Here is a 19,687-nt window from a genome sequence, read left to right as displayed (position 1 = left end):
TGTTGTAAAGTGTGGTTAGGGAGTAGGGTAGAAGCCATGGAATTCTCTGGAGGAATGCAGACTGAAGGAGACATCACTGATAGCCACAGTTAACATTCTGCTAAAAGTTTGCTGTATGACTGATGCATATGAGAGCAGGTGCCAACTGAAATTTATCTGTGGAGGCAGCAACCAAACCATCATCAGAAATATGTCTATCAGTGTTGTATGTCGTCCTTTGTCTTCAATCCTTCAGGGAATTCCATGGCTTCTTCTAACCACACTGTACAAAGCACATATTGTACTAAATGTTGTGTGTGAGGTAATGTAGTAGACTGGTATTTTCTCCATGTAGAGGTGATGTAGTGATTTGTTAGAACACTCAATACTTGTGGGGGTTTTGACACTCTGGCTGCAGTACAATTTACTATCGTATGTACAGTGTATATGTACTGGTCAATATTTGGTATCAACTAATCAGTAAATGCCGAATGACAGAATGACAGAATGACATCACACCAGTCACGCTACATTTGACAGGCGCCAGATACGTCTTTCAGTCTTTTGTGTTCTTCTTGCTGGTGTTTAACTAAACCTGCTGTCTGAAAACACAGACGCAATGGCCTCTCGTCTTGTAAGCCAACTAGACTTTGCAATGAGACGCCAACTTGCTTTGAAAGGTATAGTGAAACTAGATGGACAACTCATCGAGAGCTACCCCGAGAAACCAAAAACTGTGCGAATATTTATCAGCTCAACATTTACTGGTCAGTACTATATTGCTGTTTGTGTATGTCATATATGTGTAAGTATGATACCAATGCTTTTGCAGACACTGCTGTTGAACGCAATGAATTGATGGTGAATGTGTATCCCAAGTTGAAAGCGTTCTGCAGTGAGCTAGGATACGATTTCCAGGTTGTCGATATGCGCTGGGGGATTAGAGACGAAGCCACAGCTGATCACTTAACGGTAGAGATATGTATAAATGAACTGAGGAAATGCCGAACAATCTCAACTGGACCAAGTTTTGTGGTAAGGCGCTTCCTATACAATATTTGTTTTTTGTGTGTTTTGTAGCTGCACTGTTGGCAGACTTTGCTTGGTCAGAAGTATGGCTACAGGCCACTCCCAAGAGTGATTGCAGCTAGTGAGTTTGAAACTCTCCTCGATGCAGTTGAGCAGACTGAGAAGACACTTTTGAAAATGTGGTATCGTCTTGATAGCAACGAATTGTTTGAGTCTGTCAATGTGCTGCAGCCAATCACGACATTCTATAATCACTATAACGATACAGAGCCTATGAACAAGGAGCTTCGTGACATTCACAGATCACAATGGTGGAAAGACTTTCTGATCATGCAAAAAGCACTTCGAAAAGCTGCTTCTGGGACTTTACAATCTGCAATTTCGCACAAATACTTTATGTCAGGTTAACTTTTTCGTATCTCCGTTACTTTTTTGTTCGACTTCATTTCTGTATTAATATATAGTTACTGAAGATGAGATAAGACATGGTATTGTCAATGTTGGTCCTTCCTGTAAGGATAGCTGTCTTTGGTTCTATCGAATATTCAATAATCTGACAGAGAGGGCTAGTGATAGGCTCGCTGGAAACTACATCGACAAGAACTGGGACCACGGTGGAGTCGATACGACAAGTCAAACATTGCTCGAAGAATTAAAAAGCACTATTATACCATCAGTTTTACCAGAAGCAAATATGGAGCATTTTGAGTTGGATTGGACTGGAAAGGGAGTCGAATTTGCTACTAATGGTCAACATGCTGCTTATCTTCAAGACTTCTGTTTACAGTTTAAGTATCGACTAATGAACATGATCACTACAGCAGTCGAGGATCGTGCTACCAAGCAACCTTTTACTGACAATGATGTGTTACTAACTGAAGTAGTTGCTCATGTTAACCATTGCATTCTTGCTTCACGGAATTTTAGAGGACGACATGATGTCATCTCTACAGTCCATGACTGTCTCAGATCTAACTCACTGTGTGTTTTGTATGGTCCACCGGGCATCGGTAGATCTGCTATTGCCGCTCGTGTGGCATACCATGCAAGTGGGCAGTTGTCAGATAAAATGACTGACGGAGCAGTTGTGAGTCGGTTCATTGGGGCTACTTCACACTCAACGACAAAACACCGTCTGCTTCGAAGTTTGTGTTTTCAGTTGAAAGAGGTTTACGACAAACACGAATTGGCAATACCTCAGGTATTATTGTTTATAGTTGTGCTTTACTTAGTCTATCTAATGACAGCTGTTTGAATCAAATCTAGAGATCAAGAGGGTTGATTACATCATTCCATCAGTGCTTGAGCCTGGCCTCACGAGATAAGCCACTTCTTGTAGTACTCGATGGACTTGAGTTGCTCTGCTCAAACAATGGAGATGTAGTTGATCGATATGAGTGGTTGCCGACCGCTCTGCCAAGCAATGTTCAGTTACTTGTTACAATTCAGAGTGAGAGCGATGGAAAAGCAGCTGAGACCGATAGATTTCGTATATTGAAGGTACAGTACGAAGGTAACGCTTTTATGTATTTACCTAAAGACTTTGAATGTTTAGAACATACTACCGGCTTCTTCTTTCGTTGAAGTGCCTCATCTCTCTGCAAGCGAGGCCAAGTCAATGCTACGTGCATGGCTACAATCAGCTGGCCGTACTCTGACTGAGAGTCAACAGAGTATTGCTGATGATGCCGCAGTTAACTGCCCTCTACCTCTCTATGTGAGACTACTGGCAAGTGAATGCAGCAAGTGTCCATCGTACTGTTCTCCTCAGGAGTTGACGTTGGCGTCATCTGTAGAAGACCTGGTGATCACGTTTCTTGAGCAGCTAGAGGTACGACATGGTCAGAAGTTAGTTAGTCATGCTTTAGCGATTATCACTGCTGCAAGAAACGGTGTCAGTGAATCAGAATTGGAGGATATTTTATCGTGTAATGATGAGGTCTTGGATGATGTTTATCAATACTGGACACCACCGTTGAGACGATTACCTCCAATGCTGTGGCTGAGAATTCAAGCAGATTTGGGTGACTATCTAGTCAAAAGGGATTCTCAAGGTGCTGGCCTGCTTGCTTGGCGTCATCTGCCTTTCCATTGTGTTGCTAGTAGTCGATACCTGGACACTGAGAATGCTAGAGTACTAGCACATAGTGCAATATCTGACTACTTTCTTGGGCAATGGGCTGGTGGTCAGCTAAAACCATATGTCAACAAACACGGGTTGATGCAATTGTCTGACAGGGGACTGCCTTTGCAGCCTCTTGTTTTTCATGAAGATCCGACAAGCAAGAAATACAATTTTAGAAAATTGGATGAACTTCCGTACAACTTGTGTCTAGATGGAAGACTGGAGCTGCTGAAATCTAAGGTGCTGTGCTGCTATGACTTTCTACGCACGAAAATAGAATGCTACTCCTTGTCTGCATTGCTGGATGACTTTCAGTTAGCTGTAGGCAACTATCCTGATGACAGAGAACTAAACATTATGCAAGAGACCCTTCGCATATCTGGACAAAGTTTAGATAAAAGGCCACATGAGCTTGCTGGTCAGATTATTGGAAGACTAAGAGCACTGCTTGTAAATGATGACTTGCCCAGTCTTCGTGATTTGTGCTGTAAGATATTGCAGAGCCATAAGTGCTGTTTGATACCAACATCATCCTGTCTGACACCTCCTGGACTGCGGCTTCGCATGGTGTTGGCTGGTCACAACGGAGAAGTTAAACACGTTGCAGCTTCTTCAGATAATGCCACGGGCCTGTCAGTTGCTGAAGATCAGAAGCTGAAACATTGGGACTTGAAGACTGGTGCTTGTCTTCTTACGATCAGATGTGTAGGCAATGAAATTCCTGTATTTGTAGCCTTTACTCATGGCAATATGTGTGCCTTAGTTGCCAGCAGAAAGGGTACAGTTGAAGTGTGGCAACTCCTAAGCGGTCGACAACTCTTCTGTATCTCTACATTGAAGAAAGCGCTTCAGTTTTCTGTATCTACCAATCAACAGTTGTTGGGTACATGCAGCAGCAGGGAAACAGGTTTGTGGAATACAAACACAGGATCTATGATATGGAAGCGACACTTTGAACAGATACCGTGTGACTTGGTCATCATGTCTACAACCGTGGTAGTTGCTGGGAGTAAGGGACTTTTGGGGCTTTCCATTGCGGACGGTAAGGACTCTATTGTGCAGTTTGATACAATGGAAGACAACGTAAGTTGTATTACTGCTCATCACACTGACGATAAACTCTATGTGCTATTCATCGGATTGAAGAACATACACTGCTATGATGTAAACACTGGAGATGTTTGCAAAGTCTGCTGCTCGGGAGTAAAGCGAGCAGAGAAAGCGGTTGCCATTGATGACGCTGCATGGCTTGTTTTAAAAAACGGTCAACTTGTGATGGTGACGAAAGTCGGTTCTTCTGCCGTTTGTATACAACATGGATATGTAACTGCATTTGCTTGCCACGAGTCCTCTCATATTATGACTGGTTCATCATCTTCTCTTGTCTGTTTCTTTGACTTGGTAAATTACTGTCAAGAAATTCAGAGGATATCTGATGACAGAATGATTCCAGTGGATCGTATCGAAGTTACTCAGGATGATGCTGTTGTTGGCCTTGGTGTGTACAGATCAAACAAGTCTGTAGGTGAGAGTAAGAAATTAACTCATCTCACAGTGTGGGCTGGTACCGGTGAACTGCGTAAACACTTTCTAATACGTTACTGTGTTAAACGCTTCACAGTGTTGCCACAACATCGTGCTGTACTACTTTGCCATCGTCGTCTAGTAGTGGTCAACTTGCATAATGGCAATGTTGAGCACAAAATCCAAGGTCAAACTGGACGATATTTGTATGACATAAGTATGGACCAATGCGGGCATTTGGTGGTGCTGTCTAAAGGAAGACGAAATCTAAAACTTGTTGATGTGCAACAAGAAAAGGCCATCACTGTCATTAAGGTCGTTGAGAAGACAGAAAGACGTCGTCTCAATTCTCTGCTTGTTAGTGCCAATGGAAACGTGGCAGTTTGCTGCCAAGAAACCTGGTCACAAGACATCGGTCAAGGAGATAATGGTTTGATTTATATCGTGAACTTGATCACGAGGCAGGCAGTTTTTGTCATCTATCCCGAGCAGAGTTACAACTTCTCGGGATCATCGGTTAGTTATAGTGGTGAGCTGTTTGCTTTACCCATGAATGGATTTGTTTCTCGCGATGTGTATAGTGATGATAAGCACGTTTACGGATTTCAGCTCTACTCATTGTCTGAGAAATCAAAGTCCCATTTGTTGTCTAATGCTAGTGCAGAACCATACAGATCACACTGGTGTCCTTCCGGGCTCATTCTTATTACCAGTTGGTGGGATTGTTCGATTCGTTTGTGGTGCTGCAAAACTGCAAATCTACTAAGTGTCCTGAAGCAACACAAAGATGTTGCATCAAAGTTTATTGTGTCTCAGGATGGACGGTTTTTTCTCTCAGCGTGTGAGAGTTCGGCTGATCATCAATTACTTGTTTGGTCCACGAGTGACTGCACACTTGTAGCGTCATTTACTCCTGATGAATGTCCAGAGGAAGTAACAATGACTGCTACAGCATCGTCTGTTGCCTACCGATCTGCTACTCGTGGTCTTGTCACACTTGCTTTTTCTTCTAACTTCACTCAGCTTTCAGAGTCTTCTGTATCCAAGGTATCTTGCCAGTCAATTGAGGCAGAATTTTCAGCAAGAGCTCACTTTAATGCTGACATAGACTCTGACACAGACACTGATGACTGCTAAGGGGCACTGACTGGTGTGATGCAATGAAAAGAAATTTGAATTGGTAATTGAGTGATGTTGTTTTTGTTTGTTTTCGTTTCATTGTAGTTTTGTTGTTGTTGTTTGGCAACGCATGAATAACAGTAGATAGTTCAGCAAGGACTGTACACGTGTGTACATGTACACATGAATTATTCATTGAGATCATGGCACAGGCGTGGGGAAGGTGTCTGTGGTTATTTGTGGCGCGCCTGTGCCGTCTGGTCTGTTTCCTGGTATAAATATAACGTTTGTATCTGTCATATCAACAACTCTACTATAGATTATGAACCCACATGCGCTAGGTGTTGACAGGCCACATAATCTGGGTTATCAACGCCCCCAAATACTTCAATAGCACTTTTATATTACATTTCCTAACGTCAATTGAATGGTATCAAGTTTAAAGTTTAGTTCCCTCTGTGGCTTACTCCCTATAAGCTGTAATGAGTCATGGTTCAGAATTTTGATTGATTTCCAGGTAGACAACAGGAAGTGGAGGGTAATCAACTTCACTATCAGGATGGCCAGATCATTAGCAGGTCATTGCTTGCAACTCAGTTGGAACTCACACATCTTCACACACTTAGATGTCTTAATATATTTTTAACTACCTGGAAGAATTAATTAAGCTGTTCAAACAAACGTTAATATGGAACCAGAACAATCTGGATACTGCAACCAGCACAATAGTCACTTGTTGAAATCCTTGCCATCTCTATTTCACTTACATTAATATAACAAAGCTCAAATGTATGTCAAACATACAATTGTCATGAGAAATTTAAGTATCACAACCTAAAAAGCATTTACTCTTAGCATAAAATTTCAGTCTCCCTCTAGACTCTCTGACTTCCCAGAGTCTACATAACAAATACAGTGTACTAATAGGATACTATAGTATGACTTCCACTTCTGTAAATCTATATACTTGTACAAAAGTCTGGATACCATGAATAAAATTACCTCTTGTATAAAATAGGACATCATATCGCTGTTTCTGCACTAGAATCTCTATCACTAATTCTGTTTCGTGTTGATCTCAGACAGACGTTTCTAAGCACGGAATGCTTCTATCTGTATGGACAGAACACAATTTTAAGTGTTTCCGAATTTCCAACGATGTCGCTGTAACAACTTACCTACATCGGGTCTCACCAGTTGGTGACACGCAGTGTACACGTTGGTAAGATCAGAGAGTTTTGCGGCAGCAGAGGATGTGATTGGAGGACGATGACACACTCCATGTTTCCTGTTCGATGAGTACAAATGTATCACATTAGATTCGTCATTCGACGGCGTGAAGACGGACGGGGAAATCGAATCTTCAGACTCGGAGGCATGTCGACTATGATCTGTTGAGTAAAACGAATCCTTGCTATCTGACTTAGACATGAGAACATTGGATGGAGATAGGGTGCCTTTTTGTCCTTGCCAATATAAACACTCATCAGATGGAACCGAATCACAAACAATACCTTGAGTTCTATGAATAAGTAAATGCATAAATCAATAATTATGAGAAGCACACCACACACCACCCTCTTACTTGACAGTGATTGAAACTGGTTGGTCTTCATCTTTCAGTTGGCTCATGAGTATGAATGACTGCTTTGACTCTGCTCCCCGAGCTCTAGCCTTGAATTTTCCATTTACGTAGATCTTGTACCCAATGACAACATGACCATTATTGGACTGGCAACCTTGTACACTGAACAAATGTTGTCAGAAATAGGTTAATCAACCAAAATCTGAGTCAATTACCTGACTGGATTCCAGTTGACAATAAGTAGTCCATCTTCTTCTGTAACACAAGCCCCAGTAGGAGGGTCTGGAAGTGTGTTAACTCTGTCGCGTGGTGTGAACAATACTGACGATGGCCTTCTCTTGCATGGAGGAGGAGATACAAATGGACAGTCATCGGTCACAATTCCACTACTTGAACTGCTAGTACTTCGCTCACTGACTGTAGCCTTTTGCGAACAACGTTCATAGGTGGTGGAATAGGACTCTGATTCTTTAACTTCCATTGTTGTCAGAGACCTCAGTGTCAGCAGTTGTACTTTATTGCATGCATTAGTAGCAGAGAAACCCATCCTATGTACACACAATAATATATGTACATAAAGAAAAGAAGACCAACAGCTGTGAGAACATGTCAAACCTGTATTTGACCCCCTGGGAAGGCATGGAATCCACCGTGTGGCACCTTGTCCTAAAATAGAGATCCAGGTAAACTTGCAAATCACAAAATCTCTAACGCTAGTAGCAGGAAAAGTCTACAAGGGTCTGGATCGAAACCCCGAGCTCTCACTTCCTGTTTTTGTAATACAACCAGAGGCAATTGAATACAGCAATATACTGAAGGTCTACAAATGCAGTTTGATGAGTCATTCGCTCAACAGCAGCTGCCCAGATTACAAAATGGATACTGATTCTGACACTAGCACTTGAAAATTAAATCAGTGTATCACGTGCTTAGCTCTAGAACATTCTACTACTATACAACCATATTGGGTAGGTAACAGAGGTATCAGTACAAATGAACTAACCTGAGAAATATTTCATATTCCACTCCTGGTTTCAACTCATATAACACAACATGAGACGTCAGTGCACCTTCCGCAAGAGCCTCCAACTCTCCATTGAGAAAGACCTTGTAACCAAGCACTTGTAAACCGTTGTTGCACTCATCTCTGTCCAGCCTGCAACATCAAATCAAAAATTAAGAATCCCACTATACGTATGCATGCATGTGAGAAACTGAAATTGGACGAATTACGCCGCAAAATGTTTAAATTAGGAAATGAGACTACAAAAGTGTCATACATACTGATGTTTCCTTGGGCTCTAAAACAAGACACATGTCTATGCATCGCTTCCCTCCAGCAAATTACCCGTCATCTGTCACAACGTTAATTCACTTGAGGTGCGATAGACGAGACCTGTCTACGCTCCAAGTACCGAGCAAGCCCGGGATTTACACGTAGACGCATCTGGATTTACACGTAGACGCATCTCTCTAATAGAAATGAGGAGCATTCAACACTCCTGCAACAAACTCTAATTTTCCTCCATCAGATCCAATAAACCACCAACCTAGCTACAACATACACGTACGCTCTACTTCTCTAGTCTATACGCGTCATGGCTACCCTAACGAATTTCCCCGTACCCGTACAGCAGTCTCACATCTTGAACGAATTAGTACAGCAACTAGAACGCAGATTCTCGGATATGCACTTACCAGACCGGATTCCACAATACATAAACACCCTGTCCAAACAAACCGGCAACGGAAACATTTGTTGGAGGATCCGGAACGCCACTTGTACGACCTAAAAACATCAACAAAAGTAAAAGTCAGTAAACACGCAAGACTTCATTCATTCGGATGAAAGACGACGACGCATCATCTCGATTACAATCAGATAAAAATACTAGGCGGGGTCTGACATTTGAGCTCACTAAAGTCATTACCTGGTCGCCGCAGTGGTAAACAATCGTTCATCTGTCGACGACTCAACGGCTTCGAAACTCGTCGACCGTCGCTCCCCTTAGAGACAGACGACGAGTCACGCACGACTTCTTCTCGTCTAACGTTCCCACGACGAACGGCGTCGAATTCTCGACTGCAACGTGCGGTCACACGAGCCCGACTAATACTCGACACTCCCACGCGTCCACTCAGCTCCTTTTGACTGCACACGAACGAGCCGTCAAAAGGCGACGACGACGTCGACCTGCTCTGCGTTCTCTCTTCCGGACGGACGTCGGCGGACAGCAGCCTCCGCACTCTTGCCAGCCCGCTCTCTGCACGACGCACCTCGTTCGCGTGTCGATTCCCACGACTGTGACGGGGCTGTGCGCCCACCTGTCCGTCTGCGTCTTTTGCGGCATACTCGGTTACCGACTCCTCCGTCGCTCGGACGCGGACGGCGACCGACGGGTCGTCGAATATGTCGCGCACACACTCGAACGTCTTCGTCGGCTCCTCCAGGCTGCGCAAGCACACAGAACGCCCTCCGATACGACCGCAGCATCGCCTCAACTCGTCCTAAACACACACGACTCTGATAGAATAGAATAACCCAACCTGTGGAGGCGGAGAAGCTACCAACTTGCAGCGCTCGCCACGACTCGCTCGATCCGACGGCAAACTTGCGAGCACACTTGCCCAACGCAATCCAACCGTTTCCGTCCGAGCGTAGCGACAAGATCTTCGGCGTCGACCCATTCCCAAAGTGAACGATCAACAGACGACGCTCACCCATCCCGCCTGCTGCAGCAACGAGTGATCAACTGATAACAGGTCGAGGTATCAAACAATTTACGTTTGCGCGCCTAAATACCCTCGTATAATGACCTCATCCTCGTGGGCGGCACAGAAACCTGCCACTGGGTTAGTTCACACATTAGATTGCAAACAATATCAACATGATAGCCTCGCACCACTACAAAGTACACACCCACCCCACAGATGACGTCGGCAATAAGCGAATGCAGTGCTATGTACACTCGTTTCCGCATGGAAACATCTGCTTGCAGGAAGGTCAACTAGAGTCTATGTACACTCGTTTCCACATGGGAACTCTGCTCGCAGGAAGGTCAACTAGAGTCTATGACGTTACCGCGACAACAGATAACACACAAGTCAAACAGTTGTAATGACCGTCTTGTCTCTCATATGCTGGTCACAGTCACCAGGGACTGTTGTCTTTGACACTGCAGTCCCACTTCCAAATCGGACATTCTGATTGGTCGAATCCTTGTACTGTCTGTGGTGTCAGCATCCACTGGTGTTTCATTGAGGGCACACTCGTTCTTTAAAGTATCTTTGACACAGCTGAGAGCCGCATTACGACAGAGCTCTTTCAGATCGCTGCCCGTGTAGCCTTCTGTGTACTCGGCGACACGTTTCAGATCGACATCGTCGTCGAGCTCCTGGTCAGCAAGTATGACTTTAAGGATCGTCCATCGTTCACTGGTTGTTGGTAGATTGACGGCAAATCTCAACGGCATCCGCCGCAGTATGGCTAAGTCCACATCTTGTGGACGATTCGTTGCTCCTATTATGACGATCCGAGCACTCGAGTCAGAGTCGAGTCCATCCCATAGACTCATAAATTGAGCCTTCATCATCGCAGTCGTTTCATGATCGCTTGTCTGTCGTGATCGTAGAAAGGCATCAATCTCATCAATAAACACAACAACGGGCTGCAGCTTCATAGCCAAAGAGAAAACAGCAGCAGCCAACTTCTGGGATTCTCCATACCATTTATCCGCCAGGGAGGACAACTGGAGGTTAATGAAGTTGCAGCCGGCCTCTTTAGCCAGTACCTTCGCCAGCAGGGTCTTACCACAGCCCGGAGGACCGTACAACAACACACCACGTGGCGGACTGAGAAGAGGAGACCCGATAAAGAGATCCCGTCGGGACAGCGGCAAGATGACATTGTCCTTCAACTGCTCGATGACTGACTCGAGACCGCCGATAGCCGACCAGCTAAACTTCAATGCCGTCGTGTCCACCAGGTCGGCTGCCACCGCCAGTTCGTGTTCGCTTAGCTTGAGATGCGTTAGACGCAGCTTGGCGAGCAGTTGAACGGCTTGCTTCTCCGCTTTCTCGCGTTCTCGTCGCGCCGGGTCGAGGTTTCTCAACACCCAACGTATGCCGTAAACGAGAGCGACGTTGGCTGCGGCCACCAGAGCCACGCGCCCAATGTCGTAGGCCGTCACACTAAATTTTGTTTTCATCGCCATCCTCGTTGGGGCCCCAATCGAATCAAACCGAGTCTACTAGTCGAATACTGTGTAGAGTAGAATTCTAGAATCGTAACACACTGGGAGACAAATATGAGTCGAACAGCACACCAACTTCCTACAAGATGATCTCTACAGCAGAAGTCCCAAAACCCCGGATGTCGATTTTAAAGTGAATATATATACTCGAATTTGCATCATACACTACAAACACTATACAACAGAATCAATTTGCTAGTATTAACAGTATTTCTAAAATTTAATTGTGCGCAGTAGTGATAATTAGCTGCAGCTGCCACCCCGAGAGCAAATACCTCCGATGATAGGAAATCAGGACAGCAACAGCTTCCATCATTACACATGATTTTCATCCTTTTTAGTTTCGACAACAGGTTGATTCTGAATTGGATTTGCGTTGTATGCAATCAGTGCAGTCAATACAAGACCGATTGCGATCACGGCATAAACGTCCAGTGGAGTCCCAAACAACAAGTATGTGACGAATGCAGTCATGATGATCTCGAGAGCATTGGCAAACGTCTTGAGAATCGCATTCAGCTCCTTCAGGAATAAACTAGTCACGATACCGTTTGTACAGCTGTTGATCATAATCACCAAGACTTTCAGTTGCAAGATCGATCGTATGCTATCCGGCTGCACAGCATGTAGGAAATCTCCTTTCAGTGCGAGAAACAGCATGTTGCATAGAACCGAGTTGCCATACATGAATATGTTCTGGATCATTAGAGGTGTCGTGCCCGACGAATTCTTTTGTGGCTGGAACTTCCCTTTAAGTAGGTACTCGTTATACACAGCAGCAATACACGAGCACAATGTCTGCACTACCATCAGTAGCAGAGCCATATTTGGCTTTACTCCAAACAGAGACCAGCCCGGGCTGGACGTTGTGTTACCGTCTAACTTAGATTTGTGGCCTAATTCTTTTACAATGCAACCGGTTGTCAACACAAACAGTGACAGCCATTGAATTCGGCTCAGTTTTCTACTGAAGAGAAGCTAAAGAAATACACAACAACACCTGACTGACACAAATGCGGTGGATCAGATCAATCGTGTCAAACCTCGTACACGACTCCTGTGACTACTACACGAAACTGCAAGAAGACGTAGTACGTCGTGGGATCATAGCTGGACAAATTTACAAACTGTAAGTTGTTGTAGAGGCAGTAGAGGAATGCAGGAACAATATAGAGAACGCCCACTGACAAGAGAAACAGGAAACTATCAGTATGACCACTAAGCAAGAAATATATAAACATGCAAGTAAACAACTAAACTGTTTGTCAGTGTGTGAATACATAAGTAAATGCATAACACAAATAACACACACACATGCGTGCACACATGCACACACACACACAAACAAACAACACACACACACACACACACACACACACACACACACACACACACACACACACACACACACACACATGCACGCACACACACACATGCATAAAACACACACGCACACACACACACATGCATAAAACACACACGCACACACACATGCACACACATATATACACACACACGCACATGCACACACACATACACACATACACACACCCACACACACACACACGTGCACGCACACACACACACACACACACACACACACACACACACACACACACACACACACACACACACACACACACACACACACACACAAAGACTCTCAAACGATTCTAAGTGTATTAGCATAATTTCATATTTAAATAAACAATTGCTTACAATATAAACATTAGTTACTGTAATTTAAAGCTTTGTACAATTCTAATTTATCATTTTCCAAAAAACTTGTTTAGGTTTTAATTGATAAAAACCTGAAATATTATATTAAAGTGACTACGTACAGATGTAACAAAGAGAAAACAATACCAGCCTGTCATAAATCCCATTGGGCCAACAGCATCAGGTAATGCACAAGTAAGTACTACATGCACAAGACACATGCACTAGACGATTAAGTACGACAAGTTTAACCGAGCCACCCTTACTACCTAACTACTCTACAAACATATTGTCTTCTACCTGGTGAGTACGGGCTATCCCAATTCATGCCAATCAACATGTGCAATGATACCAAACAGGGAACACAAATTGAGTAGAGTAATTTGACTTCCACCACAACAGCAAGCCGGTTCAAGCATCTTGACTATGCACCAACACATGCCACAGCACTACTGATTCTACTTCCAATCACTCTGCTTTCCCACAACAATATTAGAACAACAAGCTGGTCAGAATGTTTCTGACCAACATTAAGACTAAAAGAATTAGAAGAGCAACAATGTACTAGGTGGGTAAGAACAAGGCTTTATCCCAAATTCACTCATAGGATGCCAACACTGAGTCTCTGCCCAGCAGTTCACACCATCCCTGCACACCCCATAGGACACAACAACTCAACACGTCATAAGTAAATAGCAAGATGGTAACGGGTGATGTTGCCATCAAACAGACCAACACAAGAGAAAGAAGCCACATACCACATCAATGTTGCTATGGGTGAAATGTGGGAAGCCGTATTTACATCAACAGCAGCAGCTCGTGCCTCTGTTTCACAAACAACTGAAGCTTCTCATTACATTGCAAACCCTAATGCTGCTCTTTCATCCTACAGAACACAACTAATGTTGTGTTAGTATAAAATGCGTCCACACCACAACTAGAGACAGTTAGCTCTATGAACTACAATTTGTTTTGTAAACGTATGGGTTGGCTACACGAGGCCAAACGAGCACATGAGACAAACCTATGACCCCAACTCGGCTATTAGACTCACAGCCCTGAGTTTAAACTTCACTCAAATTCAGTTTCGGTTTGATGTAATTGTGATAAATGCAAGACTTGAATTTCTGAGAAAAATACATATAGAAACCAACTCTGAACATACGCCAATCAGCGATGCATTGTACGTTGATCAATACGAAGCTCTTTTGTTTGCTTCATCCGCTCTCTCGCTCTAATAACACACTTATAAAGTGTTCCCATTGCATTTGCACTGCATGCAAAGACATTACAGTACTTAATATTGAATCAGATGTGTAGTGACCACCAACATACTATCTTCCCCACACTGAGCAAACAGATGTGCTCAAATCCACTAAATTCACATAGTATCACATTCCATAATTGCAAAGGCTGTGGTTAATTACACAGTTTTCAGTGCATCGAAGGTGAACAATTGCATCACCTCAGGTATGTGACCAATGAGACTAATCAACTACTTTCCTATTGCAATGAGTGTTCAAAATTTTATGGCAGATGTAGTCGTAATTTGGCAACCTCAAAAAAGCTTCAGTTGAAAAGGAGTTGAAGACTTTTACATATATTTCATAAATTCCAAATGATGATACCGTAAATCTCACTTAAGAGGTGTTACTTTCAAGGCTGGTTCACATACCCTACGCTGGACCAACGTAATGTAACGTTGCGAGCATCGTCTGTGAACCAGGTGACAATACATTATGTAGGTTGGAATACAATGGTATTCTATTTCGACGTAACGGAGTGGAACGTTTGACCAATAGGGTTTGAGCAATTCAGCAAGTGGTTTCTTTAAGTTAACCGTATGTTAACCAAGAGAGTGACACGACCAAAGGTCAGGGTATGCAAAAATAGATAACAACTTTGAACGAACGTAGTATGCTTCTGTGGGCTGATTGACTGGAAAGTATCTAAAAGTCTCGATTCAGAAATGGCAAACATAGACAAGTCTGTAACATTATGCCACTAACTGATTTCGACACAAGAAAGATAACATTAGCACTGCAAATACTTTATTTCCACAGTCTTAAAAAAGTGGTCACATCAAGTTGTCATTGGACGCCTAACTGAGTTCATGTGATGAACAATTGTACGAAAGAGGTTGCCACCCTGACGACTAAAGTCAATCAACTTATGGTGGACCCAATGAATCTTTGTTTTATGCTGTAGAGTAGAATAGTGGAATTACTCAGGCCAGACTGACAGTGACACCTCTGAAGTGCTGGGATTCCGTTTACTTGCCAGAACAATCAGTATAATTATTTGATATTTACAAATATATGTAAAAGTTTTAAACTCCTCGACGATTGAAAATTTTGTGAAGTTGTCAAGATTATGACTACATCTTCCATAAAATGTTAAACACTCTACAAATATATCTAATACAATTAATATCAATATCTCAATTTACCATCACATTTCATGCTCATTTTTACATTTTAGCATAAATATGCACTGACCTTTCCAATTAGCCTTTATCTCTGCTAACATATTACTAAAACTCGAACTGCAAGACAAAGACCGAGTATCACACAAATCGTGCCATACGCACACTTCTCGTTGTCTTACTCTTTCAAGTAAAGAAACATGGAAACAACCATTTTTAGTGCTTCTGTCAACAACACGACTGTTGTCGTGTTGTAGCTATATTTTCCATCTTTATCCTGAGACAGCGTCACCAGTATACCTAGAATACAACAGTACTTTGATGTATATCAGTACACGCTGCACAACCAACTGGCCCAAATGTGTGTCTCTTTGCCAAGTGACAGTAAGAAGATGATAACTATAGTCTATAGCTCCCATAATGCAGTCTGTACTTCTAGAATTAGATGACGAAGTGCCTAATTTTTCATTGTATGGTATATAACCTGCAACAACATGTATGCCAAAAGAGTGACATGCATTGCTGGTATACGTGTCATGAGTAAAGCATGGATATGGACAAACCTGTGAATTTCTAGTTTTTCTGGGTAATTTGAGAGTTATTAAGGTTAGGGTTAGGTATGCATGGTTTGTACACTACAATCTCATCCTTTATGCAATTCATTAGCCTATAATGCACTTTGTTGGCACTAAACACATGGTGTTTGCTATCAGAGCCATTAGGCTGTTATTTGCTAACAAAAGGATCACACAAGTATAAATACATCATGGAGCTCCCCAGTGGGATTCCCATGGTCGCTATTTTCTAAGACACATAGCTAAACAAACATAGTGATAGTTCCCACTATTTCTGGAGCAAAACCAATTGACATGTGTGCCCTAATCCTAATTTTAAGTTGTAAGAGTCTGCACTAGTCACATGTTGCCATTCTCAACATAGACATGGCTAATGAAGCAAGTCTCAAAGTACAGAGATGTTGCAGCTTTCAGTTATTTGGCCATTCACCGCTAGTCAAGAAGTGCCTGATACTGTGACAATACACAATCATTCTATAATAGATCTTGATAATAAGCAATAATAGTGTCTAGTCTCAAAGCCACTAAAGGATGTGATGGCACCAACTTAATCTCTTAACAAATTAAAGCAGTCCGCCATCCTGACAACAACAGCCATATATTATGGACTTTTATTACTCATAAACCACACAAGCTACCCAGCTGACAGCGCTATAACACAATAGATCTCCTAGTCCTACTACAACAATACACAATGGAGTATAAATTAACATTAATGCACTATTGCTAGAACAAGAACAAAGATGTTTGTTTAGGCTTTGTAACTGATGTGCAAGTTTCACCTCCAGACAGTTATCATACCTCCCCATAACAATGACAACAACAATGAAGCATTCTATTTGTACATTAAAGAGACCATCTTTAAACCAACTCAACAACTCTTTCCTCAACAACATAAAATGATACACAAATTGCAAAAGGCAGAAATTTTTTTCCTTGAAACAAGATACGGTATTCGCCCATAATAACGCCCATACCGAAATAACGCCCATGCCCGGATGTATGCCCATGTGCGACAAGTCAGAACTTTCAGCCCGAAAAAACGCCCATGCCCAACTATACACCCATGCCCAAGTATAAGCCCAGGATATGCATGTGCAGACAAAACTAAATGGGTCCGCAGAACATTCGTCTCCGTCTGTGTGCATTTGATGAGCTGGTGTCAATGTTGAGTGAAAGTGCTTGCCGCTAACTCATGTCTTCGTTGCAATTACTGACCCTGATGCTCTTGACGGCCTTCAGGCCGACCACGTGTGTCTAGTGTTTAGTTTCTGCGTGGATCTTGATTCTGAATGGATACCAGTACCTTAGATCTTGCAAATGGATAATTGCAAGCATTTGTGATATTTCTGTCTTCAAGTATTTAGATGATGACTGGCCAGGTCGACAACAGCATCTAGTGACCTAGTGACCATGTATACGCCTAGGACCAAAATAACACCCATGCCCTAGTATACGCCCAGAAAAAAAGTGTTTCTTTTCTATACGCCCAGGGCGTTATTACGGGCGAATACGATATTCATCTATCCTTCACAATATAATGCAATCATCATAAACATGAGCTAATATATTATGTACTGCTATAAAATCTCTACCACAAATTTAGAGACAGTTTGTTCTGACACAAAACATCACTCAGTTTTAGAAGACACAAGGCATTTGGTCTGCCTTGTAGCTCTAATATATTCACTATGGCAATCACCAGCATTGAACTGGAAACAACAATTTTCTAAATTTTGCCCCAACTATCAATTAGAAAAATTGGAACACCCACACAGAGTCTGAGACGTACACACAGACACACTGGAAATGATCTACAGAACTGCATCACATTCTGTCAGACATTAAAATTGCAAATTTTAAAAATGAATGTCCCCTACAATCGACAGATTAGCTATGACATAAAATAACACAACCAAAGTTTTCTTGGTCAATGAGGTGTATGACCATCTTAACTGACTGCTTGAAGTCCACAATTAGGCCACTGGTTCTTGCTGGAAGGATTCAATGCTACAGCTATCAGGTGAAATTCTGATAAGGTCTTTAACAGTCTCCACAGAAAGAGGACTACGACTGTTTGATTTAATCCTATTTTTGCACACAGTGTAAGGATACACAACGCACAAACTCTGCAATAATTTAACTGTGAGAGGGCTTCTACTTTCTTGTTGGACGGTAACGTCCTGTGGACTCCACAATCGCTCTGTGTATATTACAATTATTGTGATGAAAGAGTGAGACAGACAGACAGATAGACAGACAGATGGACAGACAGAAAGACAGACAGACAGACAGACAAAGAGACAAATATTGTTTGAAATTTTTAAACATCTTAGCCATACATTGAGCCAGAAGAAGGTTTTTACTGAAACGTTGCTCATTATGTATCTTTACCATCAACTATTGTTCTCTTCACATTTGTCTACATATCTACCACGTCAAGTTTCCGCGGATCAGATCGTTTCCGTCTTTGCTCTCTGTTTATCTTCCAGACAAAGAGACAGACAGACAGACAGACAGACAGACAGACAGACAGACAGACACACACACACACACACACACACACACACACACACACACACACACACACAGAACATTGTTTACATGGTGGCCAAATTTGCACGAGCCAGTTTGGCTCGAGTCAAATCGTCTAGTGTAAAGCCGGTATTAGTTGGGCTTATAATGCAATTGGAGCAATACAACAGAAGCATGCAAAAAAGCATTTAGTACTAGATATAATTGCAGTTTTTTTAATTGGCTGAGCCCTATAGCTGGGATTACTACCTACTAGCCACTGACGACTGACAATTCCTGATTAGTAGCCATCTGAAATATTTAGTGGCCATGGCTACTAATTTAGTCACCACCTAGAGGCCCGAGTCCCACTATTAGAGTAAAACATGTTTCATTCAACTGCAATACGTGGTGTTGCTAAAGATCCCTGAGGCAAAAGAAAACAGATGCCAAACATGTCAATTGTGATGTGACCAACCAACTTTTCAGAGTAAACATGAACTACCCTGAAAAACTTATTTGTGCGTGGAACCACAAAACGCAATGTTGTGTAACTGCATGACATCACACAATCAAATTCATTCTTTCTTAAATTGTTGATATATGTCTCACTTGGCCTTTCAAATCCTGAATTCACGTTACTGTGTTCTACACTGGATTACAGCGCGCTAGACCGTCACTGACTCACAGACACGAAAAACAACCACTGTCCTACTCATTCTCACCTTGATTAACGCAGAGAACTGTGTAAGCAGCGAATACTGCTGCACCCTTCTTTGTAGGGAATATATTCAGAGTTGCTGCCATGCGGTTCAAGTAGCCAGGCTTACTGCGCATGTG

The 19,687-nt window shown here is 42.6% G+C and overlaps 4 protein-coding genes across 4 annotated transcripts; 1 reads left to right on the top strand and 3 right to left on the bottom strand.

The window, feature by feature from the left end:
• The first annotated feature begins 494 nt into the window (after positions 1-494).
• LOC134179627 (NACHT domain- and WD repeat-containing protein 1-like) lies at positions 495-6,074 on the top strand. Its single transcript, XM_062646563.1, has 6 exons — positions 495-746; positions 812-1,014; positions 1,075-1,411; positions 1,473-2,209; positions 2,275-2,508; positions 2,564-6,074. The coding sequence occupies exons 1-6, from the start codon at positions 599-601 to the stop codon at positions 5,792-5,794; spliced, it is 4,890 nt and encodes a 1,629-aa protein (XP_062502547.1). The 5' UTR covers positions 495-598; the 3' UTR covers positions 5,795-6,074.
• A 435-nt stretch (positions 6,075-6,509) lies between these two features.
• On the bottom strand, positions 6,510-10,172 carry LOC134179321 (uncharacterized). The gene is made up of 9 exons (XM_062646188.1): positions 9,934-10,172; positions 9,293-9,869; positions 9,060-9,150; positions 8,365-8,517; positions 7,977-8,027; positions 7,577-7,909; positions 7,362-7,523; positions 6,955-7,298; positions 6,510-6,889 (listed from the first exon to the last, which is right to left on the bottom strand). The coding sequence occupies exons 1-9, from the start codon at positions 10,084-10,086 to the stop codon at positions 6,855-6,857; spliced, it is 1,899 nt and encodes a 632-aa protein (XP_062502172.1). The 5' UTR covers positions 10,087-10,172; the 3' UTR covers positions 6,510-6,854.
• Positions 10,173-10,218: 46 nt separating this feature from the next.
• LOC134179322 (outer mitochondrial transmembrane helix translocase-like) lies at positions 10,219-11,741 on the bottom strand. The gene has a single exon (XM_062646189.1). It carries the CDS (start codon positions 11,573-11,575, stop codon positions 10,496-10,498), a length of 1,080 nt encoding a protein of 359 aa, XP_062502173.1. The 5' UTR covers positions 11,576-11,741; the 3' UTR covers positions 10,219-10,495.
• LOC134179323 (UDP-galactose transporter senju-like) lies at positions 11,741-19,673 on the bottom strand. Its single transcript, XM_062646190.1, has 5 exons — positions 19,573-19,673; positions 15,941-16,058; positions 15,832-15,878; positions 12,658-12,797; positions 11,741-12,592 (listed from the first exon to the last, which is right to left on the bottom strand). The coding sequence occupies exons 1-5, from the start codon at positions 19,652-19,654 to the stop codon at positions 11,930-11,932; spliced, it is 1,050 nt and encodes a 349-aa protein (XP_062502174.1). The 5' UTR covers positions 19,655-19,673; the 3' UTR covers positions 11,741-11,929.
• Positions 19,674-19,687: the final 14 nt, after the last annotated feature.

The sequence above is a fragment of the Corticium candelabrum genome, chromosome 5 (assembly GCF_963422355.1).
Source record: "Corticium candelabrum chromosome 5, ooCorCand1.1, whole genome shotgun sequence".
Classification (NCBI taxonomy): Eukaryota; Metazoa; Porifera; class Homoscleromorpha; order Homosclerophorida; family Plakinidae; genus Corticium; species Corticium candelabrum.
The sequence above is the reverse complement of the archived record's forward strand: the minus strand, read 5'-3'. Positions and strand labels throughout refer to the sequence as shown.